The 22818-nt window shown below is 34.4% G+C and overlaps 2 protein-coding genes across 2 annotated transcripts in view; one reads left to right on the top strand and one right to left on the bottom strand.

The window, feature by feature from the left end:
- LOC144980818 (uncharacterized) overlaps positions 1-22817 on the bottom strand; it is a 32621-nt gene extending 9804 nt beyond the window's left edge. The window contains exons 1-13 of the mRNA XM_078928649.1: positions 20464-22817; positions 18755-18831; positions 14753-14928; positions 13998-14133; positions 12960-13104; positions 11220-11340; positions 10391-10478; positions 9032-9186; positions 7778-7853; positions 5357-5482; positions 4404-4681; positions 3200-3361; positions 755-837 (exon numbers count right to left, since the gene is read on the bottom strand). Coding sequence (XP_078784775.1) covers positions 755-837; positions 3200-3361; positions 4404-4681; positions 5357-5482; positions 7778-7853; positions 9032-9186; positions 10391-10478; positions 11220-11340; positions 12960-13104; positions 13998-14133; positions 14753-14928; positions 18755-18831; positions 20464-22298 — 3458 coding nt within the window. The 5' untranslated portion in view covers positions 22299-22817. The remainder of the gene's footprint in view (positions 1-754; positions 838-3199; positions 3362-4403; positions 4682-5356; positions 5483-7777; positions 7854-9031; positions 9187-10390; positions 10479-11219; positions 11341-12959; positions 13105-13997; positions 14134-14752; positions 14929-18754; positions 18832-20463) is intronic.
- LOC144980823 (putative serine protease K12H4.7) overlaps positions 1-22818 on the top strand; it is a 641746-nt gene that overhangs the window by 167329 nt on the left and 451599 nt on the right. The gene's annotated exons all lie outside the window — the stretch shown is intronic.

Here is a 22818-nt window from a genome sequence, read left to right as displayed (position 1 = left end):
AATGGCAAACTCAACTACAACAGTATCGGAGTCTTGAAAACAATAGAAAAGTTCCTGAATGTTAATATTTAGATATGACTAATATAGATATAGATAGCAATTTGTTGACCATGGAAAATCAAACTATGCTAAGACCAGTGACAGGATTTGTAAATTCATGAATATGAGATCGTGTAAATGGGCGTCCCGAAATGGGGAATAAGTGGCAGAGTTTTAAGAACATGCTCAAGTGACCAATAACATTATATATGAAGTCCTTAAACATAAATAGTACATTATCTATTTCCGAACACACACACACAAAAAATATCAGTTGAAAGAGGTTATAAAGTGAAAGAAGTGAAGAAACATTTCATTAAATTATAAAAGAGAATCAATAAGAAATGTTTTGTTCATGATCTGATCATTACATAATCACACAGATATAATTATAACTTAAGAATGTTTATGTCTCAGAATTTCTAATTCTTACACTTCATCTATTGTCTCAGGCCCCTTTCTGCTGACACTCACTTACACAAAAACACTTGTAATTTACCCCCCCCCCTCCCTCTCTCTCTCTCTCTCTCTCTCTCTCTCTCTCTCTCTCTCTCTCTCTCTCTCTCTCTCTCTCTCTCTCTCTCTCTCTCTCTCTCTCTCTCTCTCTCTCCCTGATTTCATTTGATGACACTGGTAGAGAGATAAATAACATCAGAAAAGAGATGTAAAGAGCCTCAGCATCAAAGCCGATAATGGAAATAAAGGGCATACATACCTGCTACACGTTAAACAATCAGACAAACGAGGTGAGCAGGTATTGAAAAACCTGTTGCTGTGATTGTTGTGGCTGCTGTGCATCTGTAATAAAAACAACAAATTTACATCACTCACTATCTAAAACTAGTATCATTCTAAAGAGTATTAGGATTAGCAAAAATATTACAAGGCATCCCTATCATTCTTTGTAAAAAAAAAAAAATGTAGCAGTTACAACATTTTTTTTTTAACTACACACACATCCAGTTTTACTAAATATAGATTTTCATGTGTAATGATATCCTGACCATAATTTATTGATAATTGTTAAATTCGAGAACAAATTGGTGTAAAAAAAGAATTTATTTTGAAAAGAAACATTAAGGGTGAAGTCAATGGAGGGGTATAAAAAGTAGAATTCTTGAACTCCTCCATTTGAAGTTTGGGACTCGTTTACAATGTGTTCTCCAAAGGCCACAAAAAGACATTAACATTTAACTTGAGCTTCTTAAAAAACCTTGAGCTTTTATATAACACAATATCCACTAAATGTGCTCAAAGTGCTTTACAAAGGGTCCCTGACCAACAGTGACATGTAACACGTGGAACAAGACATTACACCGGTTGGGCGATAATACAATATTTTTAAAACAGAGACAATGCTGTTAAATGCCAGGCATTCATTTTACATCTGAGTACGGTGAGAGAATGAGAGTTTTGAGCCTTTTCCAAGGACTCAACTATGCGCCGAATGAGGCTCGAACCCCGGACCTTCCGATCCAAAAGTGAGTGTCATTCCAATTGCAGGAGTTCAAGAATCTTATAGTATGAGAAAGTAAAATGAAGGCAATTGTCCAAAATATAAAACTCGGACTGACTTTACATTTAACCAATCATTTCAAATCCTTTTTATGTCAATGGTCTGGGTGGGGTTCCTGACCTCCCATAGTGGGCAGGGAGGTACATACTGTGTCTTCTATCCCCTTATATCTGTTTTCCTACATGCCGTCTGTCTTTGTCTTGGAATGAGATTACTTGGTTTTGTCCTGGCCCTGGCCGGAGTCCTAGCTGGGAGGGAAATAGTCAAATGCATAGTTATTGTTTTGGGAGATATTTTTTTCCTTGTAAATCATCTCTCTGTTATGTATTATTATTTTTATTATTTTGAATTTATAATGTAAGCATTTGACTGTATTCCTCTTTGTTGGATTTTGTGCTTGTGTCCGGATGAGACTAATAGGTGATCTCAAACTAATTACATTGGTGGTTTGCTCTTGGAATCTACATCTGATCCCTATTTGTTCCCAGTTCCCCTTTGTCTTACTTTCTCTTGGGTGCTTTAATTGTAATTCTAGAACTTTTTACAGTCCCATTTTCTTCCTTTTTACTGGCTTGATATAACCTAAATGTGTTGCAAGCGCCGTAAAACCCTTAAAAACAAAAAAACAAAACATATGTCACTGGTCAAGGTGAACTTGACGCTTCAAATTTTACTGAACACAAATATGTCCAGAAACCTAGGAAACAAATAAAGCGGCTATGTGGTCTAGTGGTATGACACTCGCTTTCGGATCGGAAGGTCCTGGGTTCGAGCCTCGTGCTCGGCGCATAGTTGAGTCCTTGGAAAAGGCTCTTTACTCACATTCTCTCACCGTACTCAGGTGTAAAATGAGTACCTGGCTGTTAACAGCGTTGTCTTTGTCCGAAAAATTATAATATCGCCTAACAGGCGTCATGTCCCTCCTACATGTTAAATGTTGCTGTTGACCAGGGACCCCTTGTAAAGCGCTTTGAGCACGTTAGTATTGCTGTAATTTTTTTATCATTATTATAATAGTATATTATTATTATTATATATTTCATGTTGAGGCAAATGATAAAATCCACAATGCACACTGAAAATTGATTTCATAATGGGTCATACTCATAGCCTCAAGTTTCATGATCTATATGCTGAAAGAATTCATGGCAAAACGAGTATAATCTTTATGAATAATATATGTGTTGAATTATCCCAACTATCAGGCAACCACTGTGGTGTAATGATATCATATTGATGCTCATCTAGGAAGGGACATTTTTTCGAGGTTAAAAAAAAAATCCTTTACTTTGATCGTTTTTTGTCTGACACTGTATAAAAGACACTTTTTAAGACTATTCTAGTAACATTGGCAAAAAAAAAAAGAAAGTAAAATCAGTAAGCCAGACCAATTGTGACCCACCCTTTCAAAATAGTATTATGTTGGAGATATGTTGGTGCTTAGAATTGACTTTATGGTAAGGAAAAATGAAATTTTGTCGAACTTTTGAGTTTTATTGATTTGAAAAATGCAGTTCCATAAAGCATGACACCACATGATACCATTATAAGACAATCGGTTACAAATAAAGATTAATCAAACAGTTTTGTTCCCAAGCATAATGAGTATGAGAAAAGGAAAGGTGAAAAGTTAGAAAGAAATACCATAGTGTTTTCATCCATCCCATGAGCCATCTGTAAATGTAAAGACAAATCATCCGTGCTAGGAAAGTCCATGAGGCAGAACACACACATGGTGGAGAAACCCAAGTTGGACGTATAGGGAAGACCATCCTTCATGGAAAACTCTTCCAAGGTGTGGAACGTCTACATAGCAAGATAAAAAGTTATTCATTTAGTCGAATGATGGTTTCATAAATAAAACTACTAAAACAAGCAGAACATAGCTTTCTATGACCTTACATAACGACTTTTTTTTTTAGATAAACCCTTGAAAATTATTATTCATAAAATCACAATTTTGACAATGATAAAAATAAATTTGTGATCTCATAACTTAAAGATAGACAAAACCAAAAGCCATAAATAAAAGAATTATATAAAGAATTTATGTATTGGAAACAGATGAATAAACGAATGAAGAAATGGATGGATGGGTTTTAAAGTTGGATGGATGGATAGATCAATGAATATTCATATGGATGTTTAGGTGCATGGATAAATGGATGGATGGATTGACATTTGGAGGTACAATTGGGTGGTATTATGGTCTAAGAGAAATGAGTAAGATATTATCTCCTCCCCAAATGTGTGAACCTCAAACCTTTGGTTACGTGCCCAATGCATGGACCTGCTTTGAGTTGATTTGAGATGAGTTAGTTTCGTGTTGTTGGACTGTGGACGTGTCTGTTGCTGGAGATGAAGGCAACCAGTTGTTTTATACAGTATTAACATTTTTATTTTGTGTTGCTGTTGAAAAAATGTTGTCCAGTATTGTAAGTATTTTTTTTTTTCATTAAATGTTTAATTGTTTGTGATATTCCTTTCGTTCAATAACTACTATGTTCAGTCTCCGTACTGATTCCTGTGTTTCTATTTTGAGCAGTTGAGCCATCTCTTTTACTCTCTCTCTCTCTCTCTCTCTCTCTCTCTCTCTCTCTCTCTCTCTCTCTCTCTCTCTCTCTCTCTCTCTCTCATGGCTCACCACATTGTGATGTTATGAGTCTTGAGCCCTTTCCTATTAGAACCTTTTATGATACGGCCCGGATTTGTCCCATTTGTCTTCTGGCAATGTGGTTATCTTCAACCCACATATAACCAAGCCGTACAGATGGATTGGAAAAGAAATAAAGAAAGAACTGAATTTATGAGTGAGGAAACATTAAAAAAAAACAATAGAGTCACACACCTGTAGATGTTTTTTGAGTTTGAGAGAGGTGCAGTAAGAAATAGCAGGACCACAGATAGGACAGGATACCCTGCTCCTTGCCTTCAGTTCTTTCAAGTACTGTCTGCTACCACTCTCGTGTGGCAAGCTGAACGTTTCAGTCATGTGACAAGACCGGACATGGGTAAAGAGGGAGTAGGCGTTGGGAAAGAGGCGCAGGCACATCCTGCAGCAGGCCAATCCTGGAGGGGGATTGGCATCAACATCTGCTGCGTTTTCTATGGGGATCATACATTGATCTGAGAAAGTGCGAAAAAAAATTAATTAATTAATAAACAATTTTCTAAAACCATTATTTAAACAATTTTATCCCTTCACAAAGTGATTGCATGCTGCATGCTTTATCCAGAGCTTAACATTTGACTGGATTTTAAAATACAGTGCACTAAGTCGATTTTTTTTCCTGTTCCCCTGGGCATCGTCTTATCAGGAGTCTACTGTACTCATAGGGATACCAGTAAATGTAATTATAAGTATACAATCTTTCAAAATAAAAGTTACTGGATTGTGATTATCATGACACAAAGTATGAACTTTGTCTAATCTGTAGCAAATTCAGGTTAAAATGAGACAACCTGCTATATAATTATCTCTTGATAAAACAAACAAAAACAAAAGAAATATTTGTAAAAAATTATGATAAGTTAGGTGTTTGGTACTTTTGCAGAAAAGAAAAATAGTTAAAAGGAAATTGTATGACTGTATATTCTAGGTTTCAAAAAGCTATCATGGTTCGGATCTTACAATTAGGTGGAAATTTTGAAACAGTGAAAAACAATCCTTTAGAAAATTAAACCAGCACATGTTTTGTTTGTCAAATAAAAGAAAAAAAGATGATGAATTGATGGATGATTTTAAGTTTGGATGGATGGATGGATAGATCGATGAATTGGTACATAGATGAGTTATTTTACCTGAAGAAGAATAACAGACAATTTGATTTCCGTCCTCAGGCTCATTGACCATGACGTTCCAATGGTCACCCATGCTGGCTCCAATATCATCGTAGGAATTGGAAATTAGAAATTCTTCATCCAAGCCTATTGGTAAATCAATGAAAGAAAGGCATGTGAAATAATATTGGGGAGACCAGTAACTATATTGGTGGACCCATCAATTCGTATGGAAACAAACCCAGTTTTGACTTTGTTAACAATTAATCAAAATAAAATATAATAAATATGAAATTTTATACATTGCCTTTCCACAGATTTGCCATGCTCAATGCACTACACTATATATAATTTATTCTCCCAGTAAGCCATAGAGAACCATATTTCCATTTAATACATTACAAGTCACCTGTTAGGTGTCCTTTTTTCCTACTAACTCTCTAACAATATCCAACACTGCCTATAACCAGATACTCATTCATTCATGCCTGAATCGAGTGGGGTAACGTGGGATAATGTGTGTAAAATGTCTTACTCAAGGACACAACGTTGGGACCAGAGTTTTCCATGATCATCGTCACCCACTCAGCCACTGATCAAGTTTAACATTCCTTAACTTCTGTAACAAGACAAGACACCTTACCACTGAGACACCAAGCCAAACAAGATGATTCCAATTTTTTTTTTTACTGTCATTCCAGTCTACTTAGCACTGATTGATTGACTGGTTTATGACAGATTGGGCAGTGAGTACTTGCGAAAGACAAGAGCATCTTATCAACCAGATATCCAATAATAGCTTAAGAAAAAGAAAGATGAAAAAAAAAGATCCCCAACAAAACTATAGAGTCGTTCCGTCCCCTACCGTCCGCTAAGAGCCTTGTCACGCCTTACTAGAAAAAGGGAAATAATCTGTCCAAAACAAGCACCATAAATTGTACCGTTTTCAAAGAGCTATGTCGCAAAATCTTAAGACATGGTGATACGTTTGGGTTGTCCGGCAAGAAATATTATCCATGTTCTAGTGGGGTTAAATATGTGATATATTTTCCCCCTACCGACCACATTCTTTTCCATCATTTCCCTACTGCTTTGGCTACTGCCCAAAGCCCGATCCCCACCCGATCTTACCACTAACAGAACATTTTTATGATGCACTACAATTTGATATACAGCTCAAATGAATAACAAGAAAGGCTTTACTGTAAATATCATCGTAAGTATCCAGTAATTAAGACTATCATTAATTCATTTTTAAAAACAGCTTAAAATTCTCGCTCAAGGCTCTACAATGTCTACCTGCCAAGGAAACATTAATTATAGTAACAATGATGAGGACAAGGCATGACATGCAGATATTTTTTTTAAAAACAACATTTAATTGAAACAAATATAATCGAGCCCTTCCTCGTCAAGGGCTTCAATGGTATCACACTGGCTGCCCGAGCATTGTTTTTTGTTTTTTAATGTAACCTGCGTTTGCACCGGTCGCAACTAATTCGGCCATTGTATTCTCTATTGCTGCAGCAATCTGATGAACATGATGAATCATCGTCCAGAATAACCTCTGTATGAGTCTCTTACTAGTTTCGCCGAGGATGATTTCCGTCTTTCTCTTTTTTCTTTTGCCCTTCTCTCTCCCTTTCTGCTTCAGTGCCAATCTGCTTTATTTTTTCTCCTCTCCTGGCGCTTCCTTTCCTGCTCAGTCTTCTTTGTAGCCTCTTTTTCTGCCTTCCTAATAGCAGCCACTGTTAAACGACAAACTGTTTGTTTGGCAACTGTTTACACATCTAGGTCTAGGAAATTTTTAAAAAACAACATAAAACGTTTTAAGGTGTTTGGTAGGGTTTTTAAAAGATCTATGTAAAGTGTTTGGTCGGTAGGGGATGGAACATGCGAAAATGCCCTTCCCTTACCGACCAACCTGTTTTCAGGGGCACAGTGGAGATACAACACCGATATGACACCAGGATTGCCTAAATATAGATCCCAGGAGGCAGTTTTAAGCCACTCAATATATTTCTACTGTTAGAAGAGTTGCATTCGGCTTATTCGTGAGTCAGGACGGACGACGTGCAACCCGTAAGACAAGAAATATTTTCATCTTACCTGAAAAAAAGATGTCAATTTGAGTGAGTTTTCGCTACCTTGCTATTTTCACAGGTTGTAGTAGCAGAAGCAGTCTTCGTAAATGATGTAATCGGGTTATTACAACTAAAGTCATTCAATTAAAACCGTAATAAAACAAAATCTCTCAATTTGGTCGGTCAAGGAAATGGTTTGTAAGGGAAGGGACGACTCTAGTAGTAAAATCTCTTTTCTAATCAAGCCTATTACAAAATAATTCTAATAGCTTAATTTGTGTCATAAAGTACTACAGTCCTTATTAAAAGTATATCAAAAGACAACACTGAGCTAGAGCAATGTTAATGTTACACATACTGTTCTCTGAAAACATTTGCGGTGTTGACTTGACGCCCACAGCAGGTCTATAGTCAAGGTCAAAACTGTTTGATTTCTGTATAAATAAAAAGAAATGGCAAATAATGGAATGTTAAAATATTATTTATTGTTATAAATTTTGTTATATTGTTAGATCTGCGATTGTACACCAGAGTTGGATTGCAGTTTAAAGGAAGAAGAAGAAGAAGAAATAGATATAACTGTCATTTCCAATCACTACCAACGACAAAAACAAAACAAAACAAAACAAAAAAAATATTCAAGACAACATGTATCGTTGTGGTATATTGTTACCATCTTGGACTCCGAACACAACCTTAACTCGGTCTGATATTTCGAACTAGCAGTTAGGACACTTAAAATGATACGCCTGTATGAAAAGCATTTTGCACATATTATCCCAGTGATATCAGAGAAGGGCATTAAATTCAGAAAGCTGCCTAGAGGACAAATGATGGAGCAGGCACTGGTGTAGAAAAGATGTGTATGAAAAAGTGCCAGAAAAAAACAGAAAGAAAAATACACGAAAAAAAAACAAAAAAACATCCGACTGTGGCAGGCTGATTTTTTGGGACAGTTTTATTTTTCTTTATGCTATGTCTGGCACCGTTTCATACACACATTTCAGATATTTATCCTGGTGAATAGCAGCATTGCCTTTGCCTGTAAATTGGACACGGGCCTCAAAAACTTATTGTCTTGTCGCATGTGCTTCATGTGCACTATTTCATCATTAGGAGAGTTTTCAAAATTTCTTAAGTGCTTAGAACACAGTGCTGTGGTTACCAAATATAAATATACTCTTTTTTATTTGTAACATGAGATCATTGATACATTTTTTTAAAAAGAATTAAAATACAGCTGGAGCAGAGATTGTGAAAGTAGAAGGGATGGGTTTGGTGAAGTAATGAAAGCGAATAAAAAATGATAGAGATGTTTAAAAAACATTTAAAACCAGAAAGGATTTCCGCACTAAAGAAGAAGAAGAAGAAGAAGAAGAAGAAGAAGAAGAAGAAGAAGAAGAAGAAAAAGAAGAAGAAGAAGAAGAACAGGAAGAAAAGAAGAAGAAGAAGAAAGAAGAAGAAGAAGAAGAAGAAAAGAAGAAGAAAGAAAAGAGAAGAAGAAGAAGAAGAAGAACAGGAAGAAGAAGAACAGGAAGAGGAGGAGACATTTAAATAATAGCTGGAGTGATTTAGTTTTGATAAATAAAACACAATGCCATTTATGGGTTACCCATATAGAAGGTCTTGGACACTTTCCATTAGCACGAGCAGAAGGTACCATCTCTGATCCATTGGCATGAATGAGAATCTCCATGGCTACGTCTCCCATGTTTTCATAGGGAACAAAGACTTGGGTGTAGTCCCCGGTTACTTTAGACCGTTTAGCTGGAACAGCAGTTGTGGCAAAAAATAGTCAAATTAATATTTCAATTTTTTAAAAATAAAACAACAGCGCATTTATTTGATTGGTTGAGGTTTTATAAGCCAGGTAGCACAATTTAACAGGTAAACTTAAGAAATTATTTGTTTGAACAAATTGTGATCAACTTATTATCTATACTATATTCTAAATTCATCACAGTTTTCCCTAATCAATTCGTGACCCATCACCTCAAAAAGGCTGAACTAGAGGCTGAACATCCAAGTTACAGCCGAAAATATGAGACCTGGGTTCGGTTTATGTGTTGTATTACTTATTCTTGTGTAGAAATAAGATACATTCTTACTACTTCTTCTACTAAATTTCCAAAGTTTTGACCATTTAAAATCTAATTTTAAATTTTGGCATCTGGTTAAGTCCAAGTTAATACCACTTTGAGGAGATGGCTCTCCTTGTAAAAAAATGACAAAACTTTTGTTAAAATTTTATTAAGTTCAGTAAAAAAATTAAATCAGAAAAAGGAGAGAATAACTGATTAAGGAAAAAAAACCTGCTACACAACACTGGCTACAACTTACATCATTAAAAACTTTTGAAATGGTTTCAATTTGCTAATGGTGTTTTATTTCATATTTCTGCCTTGATCCAACTTCCTCTCCCCACTAAATCTATGGTCAAATAAATGTTGATATGATGGTATTTATGATGATGGTAATGATATGGTGACTATGATGGTAATGATGATTTTTATGATAGTAATGGCTATGAAATTGTTGTTGATGACAATGATGACGATAATGATGATGGCAATGGAGATCATGATGAAAAGAAGCATTTGAGCAAATTGCTAAGATTGTGGTACGCAAGATCCCAACGGTCAATGGGGATAATAGAATACAGTAATTCAAATTTGTGAGGCTGGCTGAGAAAATCCGGGAAGATGCGTCAAGCTTCGATTCGAGATATGAGCCAAAATCGAAGATAAAGTGTTTTGAAAAGCAACAAATTTTTATTTAGAAAAAAAAAAATTCCTAACTTGGGTTCCAACACACATAGAAAGAAAATTAAAAGTGGTAAATGATCAGAAAGATGTGGTCTACACCACTGCATACATAACTCAATTTATGAAATTTACACATTTTTCCAGGTTTTCTCAGCCAGCCACAAACTTATCAACTTGCTGCAGGGAAGTCAGAAAGGAATCTTTACCCATTTCTTCTCTCTCAGCCCTTTGTTCTGTCTTCTTCAACACAGGTGTCATGATCTGGGTTAGATTGTAGATGACTGGGATTCCATCCTGAGGATATCAGACAGTTCGGCTCTTTTTAAATCTACAGTTTTTTAAGACCTTGTTTTTCTAGGGAGCACTTTCACTACAAATTTAATAATTTTGTTTTAAGCCAGACATTGTGTGTGTGTGTATGTGTGTGTGTGTGTGTGTGTGTGTGTACATGCATGTATGGTGTGTTTATGTGTGTGTAAAGTGCTTAGAGCCACTGTATGGATTAGGCACAATTTAAGCGCCTTTTATAATCATTATTATTATTATTATTATTATTATTATTATTATTATTATTATTATTATTATTTATTATTATTATTAATTATTATTATTATTATTATATTATTATTATTATTATTATTATTATATTATATTATTATTATTTATTATTATTATTATTAATAATAATATTATTATTAATATATAATAATAATAATAATAATAATAATTATTATTATTATTATTATTATTATTATTTATTATTATTATTATCATAGGTAAGGCAATAGAGGATATAAAAAAGAATCTTCATCTGTATTTTCATAATTAGCATTGGCATAACCATCATCCTCATCATTTTTGCACCCAGAACTGACACTTTTCGGATGGAGTACTTTATAAACAGACTGTATTATCATCATCATCATCATCATCATCATAAAAAAAAAAACAATAATTTAGAAAAGGAAAATGTTAAAATATTCCATGATATAGAAAAAAAAAATATATATATATTTTTTCAACAACAATGCATACCTGGGTACTAGTGATAGGAACTGAAGTTGGATGTTGACGAATGTCCTTGACCTTCTTAAAAATATTATCACCACTCAATGTCACCACAGAATTGCCCTGTCCTTCTCTGATTGATTCAACTCTGAGCGAAAGATATGTTAAATACCATGAAGCTTATCAATACTGAACACTACACACTGAATAAAAATAAACAACTCATACATTCTCACCTTTGCCTACATACAGAATGTTTGATTAAAAAAAAAAAGTAAAGGATTACAAAACTTAATAACTTAGCGATATGTTATCACAAAATATGTAAAAATACCAAAGGATGCACAAAGCTCTAAAATTTTATTTGGTGTTAATTTTCCATTGGTATTTCATTTTAACAACTCACCAACAACTCAAAAGGTAAAAGTATGTACTGCTTTTTCTAACAATGCTATTTCAAATGCAAATTTTGAGAAATTTTGAACATAAAAACTATAGAAGTAATCTGAGTCTTTTTTTAAATGGTGCTTAACAGTTGGGGTCGATTCCGGAAAACAGTAAAAGAAATAGACTGGAATGCTGCAGAGAACAAAACTTTAGAAAATTTCCGATCACTTGATACCTGATTTCTTCCTTTGCGTTAATTTATTGACAACCTATGTCAATTTAAAAGCCAATGTTTGGTTGAATACCTTGCATGTAGGATATAAACATACCATATTATTACAGAATGTTCATTAACAGTGGATTTAAATTACACTAGCCATTTAAAAAATACAATGGGTCTTTCTAATGGTATATTGGTTATATATATATATATATATATATATATATATATATATATATATATATATATATATATATATATAGAGAGAGAGAGAGAGGAGAGAGAGAGGAGGAGAGAAGAGGAGAGAGAGAGAGAGGAGAGAGAGAGAGAAGGAGAGAGAGAGAGAGAAGAGAGAGAGAGAGAGAGAGAGAGAGGAGAGAGAGAGAGAGAGAGAGAGAGAGGAGAGAGAGAGAGAGAGAGAGAGAGAGAGAGAGAGAGAGAGAGAAGAGAGAGAGAGAGAGAGAGAGAGAGAGAGAGAGAGAGAGAGAGAGAGAGAGAGAGAGAGAGAGAGAGAGACAGAGAGAGAGGGAGTTTAGTTAACCAGCTGTTTATTGCCACTCTCAGGAGGTTGTAAAAGTTAACAAGATTTACTTGATTCTCTTTGACCAACTACAAGCAACCAGGGTTTAACATAAGAATGTGCAGAGACAATGATTGCGGTAACTGGTTAGCTTTTTTACTCGTACAATTAATGTCTACATATATTGACTTACATGTTACATCATCACCAACAACAACAAAATAAAACAAACAAAAAAATGTGATCTCAAGTTTGTTAACTATAAGATTTGACACACTGGAACAAATTCTTTTAAATTAATCAGGTAAATACAACAGACTTCTACTTTTTCCATTAAATAAGTTATTATTTTCAATTTTAGAGTTTTTGAAATGATGGTGATTATTATGATTACGATGATACTGATGGAGATGATAATGATGATGATGATGATGATGATGATTATACAGTGGTGGTGGTGAGATAAAAAAGATTTGTGATCTCAAACTATAGTGAATTAATTAAGAATATCAGTAACAGTTCCTTGCAATCAACAAGACTTCAAACCCAAAAGGACTAATCTTCAGCATTGCCAATCTTGTCATATCTGAGTTCTACTGTAATTATAGAGAAGCATTCCAAATAGTCTTTAAAACCTTACTTAGCGTCAATAAATCTGGCATTGGCACTGTGCTTGGCTATACCCCTCACAAACCGTTTGACGGACTCGTGCATGCTGAAGGGACAGCAGTAGTTGTGGTCGGAAATCAAACTACCAGCACTGCCTTTATTTTTCCCATTCTGGCCTGTTGAATGACAGTAATGATGGCGATAATGATGATGTTGATGCTGGTAACGATGTTGATGATGATTAGGATGATAAAGGTAATGTTGATAATGATGGTGATGGATGGGTTTATTAGTGAGGATGATAAAGGTGATGTTGATGATGATGGTGGTGGATGGGTTTATTAGTGAGGATGATAAAGGTGATGTTGATGATGATGGTGATGGATGGGTTTATTAGTGAGGATGATAAAGGTGATGTTGATGATGATGGTGGTGGATGGGTTTATTAGTGAGAATGATAAAGGTGATGTTGATGATGATGGTGGTGGATGGGTTTATTAGTGAGGATGATAAAGGTGATGTTGATGATGATGGTGATGGATGGGTTTATTAGTGAGAATGATAAAGGTGATGTTGATGATGGTGATTATTATAATTATTATTATTATTATTATCATTATTATTATTATCATTATTATTATTATTATTATTATTATTATTATTATTATTATTATTATTATTATTATTATGAAGATGAAGATGGTGTTATATTTGATAAGATAATGGTGGTAGTGGAGGGTTGTATTGATGATGATGATGAAGATGAAATGATGGTGCTGAGAATGAGGTTAGTCATTGGTGTCGTGGTGGTATCAGAGACGACAACCTGGCAATGACAATGATTACAATGAAGATGATAATGATGATGATGGCGTTAATGAATATGAAGGTGTTAGTAGTGGCAGACTGTGTTGATGATGATGAGAATGATGAAGATATTGATGAAACTAAGAAAGAGGTGAGCAGTGGCTGTGGTGGTGATGATATTGATGATGATGATGATGATGATGATGATGATAAGAAGAAAGGCTTCCTTTTTGTATTGGTCTATATCATGTCTGTCTCTTACAGGAGGGTGCAAAGTCTGTTTTCTTAGTCAGGATCATCATAGGAAGGTCTTTCTTATGTTCTTTTGGAGGCACCAGTACAATGTGAGGTTTTGGCTCATAGCTGACACAAAATGGACCCACGATAACCATACCAATCTGAAAATTTATGAAAATACTGACATAAATAACTAAAGAATGTGAATGATTATTTTAGGGAAACAATTGTCAAAAACCCCTTGATTTCTTTGTAATTATGTAGATTTTGTTTTCTTACAATCAATTGATGAGGGGTAGTAATAATTCAACATTATATATTTGTTTTTTGGGGGGGTTTTTCATTCTGCTAGTAATAATAACTTTTAACAATAGATTTGAAATTTGTCAAAGTGATACTAAACTGCAGAAGCTGTGGACTGTAAAAAGTAATAAACAAAAATGAATATAACAGCTTTAAAAAAAGAACAAAATACCAAACACAGAGCGTTTCAGGCTCAAAACCCTTCTTCAGCCAACAACTCAGAAAAATCTTGGAAAGTCAGATTTTTCTTCTACAGAGGACCTACCAAATTTCTCTGCCGTTGATCTGGAATTTAGTAATGCATTTATGTCTTTATTGTTTTTTGTTGTTGGCTGAAGAAGGGTTTTGAGACCGAAATAATCCAAGTTTGGTATTTAGTTCTTTTTTTAAAGCTGTTATATTCATTTTTGTTTATTACGTTTTAAATTTGATAGGAGATAAATGAGAATAGAATGACAATTAATTCCTTTCACTAACCTGACCACCTTTGTTGAAAGAGGCCTGTGGGATGAAAAAATGATCTGTCTTGAAATCTCCCACTTTCCCGTCTTGCAAATAATATATACTGATAAGTTGGTAATCTGATTCCAGAGAGGCCATTGAAGGCAGCTGAATGGTTGTTGGTGGCACCAGTGCTGGGTTGGAGGAAGTCTCTAGAAAATTGGAGAAGTTACGTTGAGACATTTCTGAGATTTGTAGTTTACAAAAAAATGAAAACATGCAAATTCATAAACAAGAGTGTTGTTTGATACTTAATAAGTTAATTGCCGTACTCCGTAAAAATATGTATTTTAAAAAACTCACCCTTCAAATATCAATCAATTCAAATGACCCTCATATTGGTAAAAACTTTCAAACCTGGGAATTTAAGAAAGATCTCGAAAGGAACCAAGTTTGAGAGTTTTTACCAAGATGAGGGTTATTTGAATCGATCGTTATTTGAAGGACGAGTTTTCAGGCCAAATTTTTTAATGCATATCTTTCCAAGAAAGGCAGTTAACTGTTTAAATAGTTTCACATTTCTTTGTTTATTTTCCATTGCCAGATGAAAGCAAGTTTTCATTCTGCACAATGGTAATAGTTGCTCATTGGTTTTTCACGATAGCAACTTTCATAGTGTCAAAAAAATTTCTCTGGAAAGTCGTAGATTTGAGAGTTATTGACATGATGAGGATCATTTTAATTGATCAATATTTGAAGGTCGAGTTTTCTGGGCAAATTTTTTTTTCGTTTTTATTTTATTTTTTTTTTTTCAGAGTACAGCAGAATGATATTTGACAAAATTGCAGGTGTCAAAATTATGAATTACGAATTCTTAAATATTAAAGGAAATTGATTTGCTTTTTAAATGGGATCACATCTACTTTCTTTCAAAACTATATCTATGTGCAAATTTTCATATTTTTAGGATTCACAGGAAAAAAAGGTTTTAGTGCCAGCATAGAAGAAAGCATTCTCCTTTACAATATCATTAAAAGTTAATCAGGACCTGAAATCTTTCCAACCAAAGCAAATTGAACTAGCTTATGGAAAGAATAGAAAAGGATAATAGTATCAATCTACCATTGTGCTAAACATGAGACAAACCACAGCATCGCACTGAATCCTCGTCAAAAGGGGAAAACTGAGATTTCCACAACTGACCACTCTGAGTGGCACAATGTTAAGTCCTTGGCTCATAACTTACATTCTCTCACCATATTCAGGTATAAAATGAGTAAGTGGCCAGTAACAGTGTTATATATGTTTTTTTTTTAAATTGTGACCCTCCGCCTCGAAGCGGTATTAAGTCGGGATTTGGAAAACGAAGAAAACCGGTTTTAAAGTGGAAATGGTCAAAATTATCAAATTTCAGTTTTTGGTTGTTTCAGAAACTACAATCATTTTTCTACACGAAAACATAATAATTCAACATAAACAATGACGATAAGTTATATAAATTTCAAGTTTAAAAATGCAACTATCAGTGACACATTCAAAACGAGAGTTGACTTTCTCTCAGAGAGCCACCCTTTCCAAGGCTTAGTAATACAGAGTCTTTTTCTCCACCAATAAAATGTAAGATATCACAGCAAAGGGCGTGTCTTTATCTATCTCAGAGAAAGCATGACTGTTTTCACAATTTCATGGTTCAACCAATAATGGACTTTAAAAACTGTAAACAAGTCTAGGTTATTCCCTGACAACCTTACAAATGAATGATTCTGATTGGTCAACGCTCATCACATGTGCTGTGGCTGTAGACCATAATGCTCGGGCGATGCTTCATGACGTCAGCATGCGTGTGTTACATATGTGTGTGTTTGTGCATTTTGATACACACCACGTGCTATTACCTCTTTGTCGAGCTGCATCGAGGTGATGGTCCTCCTTTGTCCCTCTTTTTTTATTCATGAAATTAAAGGACATGCTAAGACTTAATAGGACAACAGTTGACTAATCTTACACTTACAGAGATTGTTGTAGGATAAACATTTAATTTTAAGTACAAAAGCAGAACAATAAATAGAACCTTTAACAATTAATGAACTCCCGATGGAAATACGTGTAACTAAAAAATGAAATGGATGGATAGATACATAGACAGAAAGAAAAACCTATAAATGGATAAATAGATAGGTAGATAGATAGATAGATAGATAGATAGATAGATAGATAGATAGATAGATAGATAGATAGATAGATAGATAGATAGATAGATAGATAGATAGATAGATAGATAGATAGATAGATAGATAGATAGATAGATAGATAGATAGATAGATGGATGGATAGATAGATAGATAGATAGATAGATAGATAGATAGATAGATAGATAGATAGATAGATAGATAGATAGATAGATAGATAGATAGATAGATAGATAGATAGATAGATAGATAGATAGATAGATAGATAGATAGATAGATAGATAGATAGATAGTAGATAGATAGATGAAGAGGGGAGAGAGACAAACAGAGAGAGAGAAAGAGAGAGAGGAGAGGAGAGAGAGAGAGAGAGAGAGAGAGAGAGAGAGAGGAGAGAAGAGAGAGAGAGAGAGAGAGAGAAGGATGTTCGTTTTGTCGTGCTTTCTTTGTATACTGAAAGAAAGGAGGAGGGGGGGGGGGGGTCTTTTCAGACAATGAACAATGTGGGTGAACGCTAAGGACAACTTGAGAGATTCATTAACAGGTTTTCATGTAAGTCACTACACAATAAGCCCCACCCCTCCTCCTCAAGCTGTCATCTGACTCAAAATGGAAACAATGCAAGGATTGATTTGACCAGCCCATTTCTTTAATTGCAATCTCATTGGTCAATATGTTTCCAGTTGATTGACTATGACTTACTTTGTAACAAAATGCTTTCTTTAAATCTATCCCTACAATTCTTTGCTCCGCCTCCATCCCTTTCTTCATGTCTACCTCACTCTCTCCGTCTCCCTTTTGTTTCTATCACACACACACACACACAAACACACACACACACATACACAGACAAACACACACACACAAACACATACAATTATACAGGTTTCAATCTTTATTCTATTTCCCTCGCGTCCTCTTAATGCACAAGCAGTCTCACTCCCCTCCCCCTCTCGCTCCTCTTTTTCTCTATATCTCTCTCTTTCTTTCTTTCTCTCTCTCTCTCACACACACACATGTGTGTGTGTTTGTGTGTGTGTGTGTGTGTGTGTGCATGTGTGTGTGTGTATTTTACTCTCATTCTATCTCTTCCTCTCTAATCCTCTTTCTTGATAATTCTTTCCCTGCCCACCCGGCTTCACGTAGTTTCAAAACTGTACTTTCAAATTATAAAACCTTCTTTAACTTTTGGCATTTTGAAATCGTATTTTCTCTATTAAATAAGACAAACATTTCACATTAATATCACATTAATAATACATTATTTCATTGATTCTTTATTCAAATATCAAAAATTCTTGAAAAAGTGAGCAATTGTCGGCATTTTTTTCCCCAGTGTTTTATTTGTTTAAGAATATCTTACATAATAATGAATAACTACAAAAGTAATTATTGGATTGTTTCAAAAATTTGTATGTACATTATTAGATATATAATCTAAGCTCATGCCAAATTTCACTATTCTCGTCAAATTTTCGATGCCCGTATCTAAGGAGTTATCTTTGCCCATTGATTTGACTGTGCGTGAAAACGGTGCCTCACTTCAAAGTCGATTTTCTCAAAATTTGGTTTTCACACTCCCCCTACTTCAAACGGTCATATCTCGGCAATGAATGATCAGAATTGTATAAATTTGGTATCAAATTTTAAAGCATAAAATAAGCTATGATTGGGTACCAAAAACCCAAAATTGAAAAATCCGACTTAATACCATTTCGAGGCGGAGGGTCACAATTGTAAAATAGCGCCTCACAGGCATCATGCCTCTACAAAAGTTCAACATCATCATCATAATATCTGTTGTTGTTGTTGACACCAACATTTAAATCTATATACATAACAATTTCTTACCCAGCCCAGTACTTTTTCCACTGATAGTGACAATAACTGACCTCCCATCCTCACTTGTATGCAGTGTATTCAAATTGCTGCAGACACAATGCAAAATAAAATGGTGATAAACGTCAAAAATAGAAAATATGCAGATCAATTCTTCTAGTTTCTAAAGTAATCATTAAAAAAACAAAAACAAAGGAAAGCTGACCAGTGATTTGAAATTAAAAAAGAACGGATAACAATCATGAAAAAAAGACCTAAAAGAGACAAAGCTTAAGTTTATTTCTCATTATACAAGAAAAGGTAAAATGGCAAGCACACATCAACAAAATAATAAATCAAGCAAATTCCACGCCAGGGTTCATTTAAAGAAATATCAGACATTGCCATGCAAACCTGAAAGAAACAGCCAACATATCACTCATAAGATCAATCTTAAGACTATTCCAGTACAGTTTGGGACCCACACCTACAATCGGATATATAAAAGCAATTGAAGCTGACCAGCGCCGCTTTGCTTGATTTTTTTCAATGACTAAAGCCCCCATAGAGGCTTAGCAGACATGATCACACAGCTTGGATGGACTCCCTCACAAGACAGATGGAAAGAACAACGACTAACTCTTATGTTAAAAATTTCAAACAAAATTACTGCCATCTCACCAGAATAACTAGACGTACAACAAAATACAAGCATTCAAAGAAAAACCCACTCAAAAACACTAAAACACCAATCTGCAAACTCAAACATCTTCAAATATTCATTTGCCCCCCACACCATCAAAAACTGGAATGCTCTTCCCGAATGATGTGTGAACACAACAGATTTAGACACCTTCAATCGAAAATTATCAAAATTCTTCAGACTAAACACTAACAATGGTAGTAACATTCAACAACTCTCTCAGCCCCCCGAATACAAATACTCAGAATTGAGTTGACTTCAAGCAGCATTCAGATTCAGATATTATGCTACATAAGGCTATGACAATAAGTCTTTACTTACCTATTCATAAAAATAAATGAGTGAAACAGAACATTTTTAACGATCTTTATAGAAGGAAAGACTTAGCTAAATATGCTTCAAAACAAGCAACATAGCCAATAAAAAAACTTATTATAATGCTGTGGATTGAAAACATTCTATTCAGGACAAATTTTGAGTTGTGGCTGTGATTAAAAAGAGGGATCAATCATACAACCATAATAGACTCCAGCACAGTGTTGCAGGTTTGAGCTCCCATCGCCGCAGCGAAGTTTTTATAATCTGTTGTCTTCTGGCACTTTTCTAATCACTTCATATTTTTGTTATTGTCATGATTACGTTGCATTAGTTGCCATACAAATATTTACCAATATAATACATCCCAATAACCAGTACTTGTAGCCCTTGTCATTAATAACAGAATTTCACCCCAAATTCACGCAAGGATCTGGCATTAAAATAAGGACTTGATCACATCAACTTAAATAATTTCAAACTTGAAAATGTATTTTTCTGCTCCCAAACAACCTTGAAAATATCCTTCTATTAAGAATGTTTAGTGAAAGGATACCTATGACATTGAAAGAAAAAGTTCTATAACAAAAACAAAACAAAAATTATCAATTTTCTATTGATTGTTGAATTTAAAACCTCCCTTTTATCTTAAGAAGTAAAATTTCAGTTGACATGATTGAAACAATTAAGGAAACTTATAACGGTTAAAGTACTATATATTTACCTCAAGTGATTACCTCCAGCTTTTACGTCTCTGTCATTTTCCACCAAAATAAAGGGGGCATCACATCCATTTCCATTATTAGTTTCTGATGATGCTATGTTCTCACTTTCTGCCATTAATGTATTCTCCTTAGTTTGCAGATGCATACCCTTTACACTCTCATTGCTTAATTCAATAACTTCTTTCAAGCCATTCTTATGCATTATACCAATTCGGATTTTATCCAATTTTGGTTCGTTTAAAGGTTTTTGAGAATTCGAATCAGCAGATGAAGACTGACGAGTTTTACGTACAAAAACTTTTTTTGTTTTGTCCACCTTTGTCTTTTTTGGCACAACACATTTTGCTTTTTGAACTCTTGATGTATTTTCCTTATCCAATTTATTGTTGGGTAATTCAAGAGATTCTCGTTTTTGTGGCCGCCCACGTTTTTTTGGTTTGGTTTCCAGCTTGTCTCCTCCAAGTTGTTTTACAATATTTGCAGAAACAGCCTCAGCTTTTTCTGGTAATAAATCCTCAAAACTCTTTTTCTCTACATTTGCCTGGCAACGCTGATAATTAATTAATGACTCATATTTCTTTTTTTCTCTGACACATAATTTCTCTTTTAATTTGTCAATGGACATTAAAACATCTTCTTCACTGAAATTCGTGTTTTCAACATCCATTATCCCTTTGATGTTGCTATCCAGAGATTTTTCTGTATCCTCCAGTTTCTGCATGAGTTTTGCATAGCGTCTCTTTTTACAATTTCTTTTCGGGTCAATGGAGGCAAACAATTGCTCTGGATTGGCTCCTTCTTGCACCATTCCATCGCAGCCAAATGTTACCTTTTTATTTATATCTCTGAAATGTATCACAGTATTACTAGTCACCCTTGTATCTTTAACACATTGGTCACCTTGACCTATAACTGAATTTCTATCATCCCAACCAATAGAGCTATTGGCTACAGCTTCAAAGTTATCATATTTTTTCACATCTGATGATTCAAAGTTTCCATTTTGATTCAATTCCATTGATTTCTCTGTATCGTTTACTGCATAATTGATTAAACTTTGATCCCTGACAATTCCATCACGATTTAATGTTATTATATTAGTGTTCGCTTGATCCTCACACAGCAATGGTACAGTGCTGTTCTTATTGTCTTTACAGATATTTTCATTTTCATAAAATGTCATGTTGTGTATGCGAAGGACATCATCAGACTTGCTACTTGCAAAAGATTTTCGTATCTTGTTAGATATCATGAGATGATTCAATTTCGATATTCTGTCTTTTTTTCCTGCGATATACCTATTGGCATTTTTTATTCTACTTTTTTTAGGAATGTGAGTGTCATTTACAATTTTGGGACTTTTTTTCCTTCTCCTCTGTTGTTTTCCATTTTTATCAATGTTGTTAATATGATCCTGTAAAGCTGTCAAATGTTCTAAGTCTTGTTCCTCAGGCATCAATGTTTGAAAACAATTACTGTCAAAACTTGGAATTACATAATTCGAGTCTGGCACACTTGAGGACACATTTGGTTTGGTGCTGTCAATATTCTTTTGCACAGGTTTCAATTCCAGGCAACATAAAAAACTTTGAGGGTCAGCCAGTTCTTCTTGACGCTTTGTCTTTCGTTCATTTATAACTGCTTGTTTTACACCATGCTTTGATTTTGCATTTATATTTCTTTTCAATTCCCGAGACTGAGCAAGTACTTTCTTGTTTCTATTAGGTTTGCCCTTTTTGCACTTTCTCTTTGATTTTGGTGTAGATTTTTTCACCTTTTCAGTCATAGATTTAATGTCTGTTTTGTTGACCTTTTTACTTGCTTTCACTTTCATTCTGTCAACGTTTCTTTTTCTTGCACACTGGGTTAACTATTAACTGTTAACTTTTGGTTACGTGGAGTGGATTCTTCTTCTATGCCGATTTTTAAAAAAACAACAAAAAAAACAACACTTTCAATACATTCACGCAAAGATTCAGAGCCGACTTATCGCAAAGAGACGATAGAAATGGCCATGATACTCCTATAATTCTATGATAAACTTACAACGGTATAGTATGCTTTATGACTTTATGTCCTGGATTAACAACAGAGATTCAAGATTTGTGGGCACACCAATTATTTTGCTCCATTTTCAAAACCGAAAGTAGAATGCTAAACTCATAATTTCAATCAATGATATGTAATTTGGTTCTCTGTCAATACCTTTGTTACATCAAGGATCATCAAAAAGATAATAACAGTCCTTTTTGATTACGTAAAACAATCTCTTTTTGTGGTGTCTAGCCGTTATGAGTTGAAGCATCATCATTTCCATGTCCTTCGGTGCCATTTCAGTTCTGCGAATTCCAATG

The sequence above is a fragment of the Berghia stephanieae genome, chromosome 10 (genome assembly GCF_034508935.2).
Source record: "Berghia stephanieae isolate SIO BIC M18660-M18661 chromosome 10, UCSD_Bste_1.3, whole genome shotgun sequence".
In the NCBI taxonomy this organism is placed as follows: Eukaryota; Metazoa; Mollusca; class Gastropoda; order Nudibranchia; family Aeolidiidae; genus Berghia; species Berghia stephanieae.
This window is presented reverse-complemented; position numbering and strand designations above follow the sequence as displayed.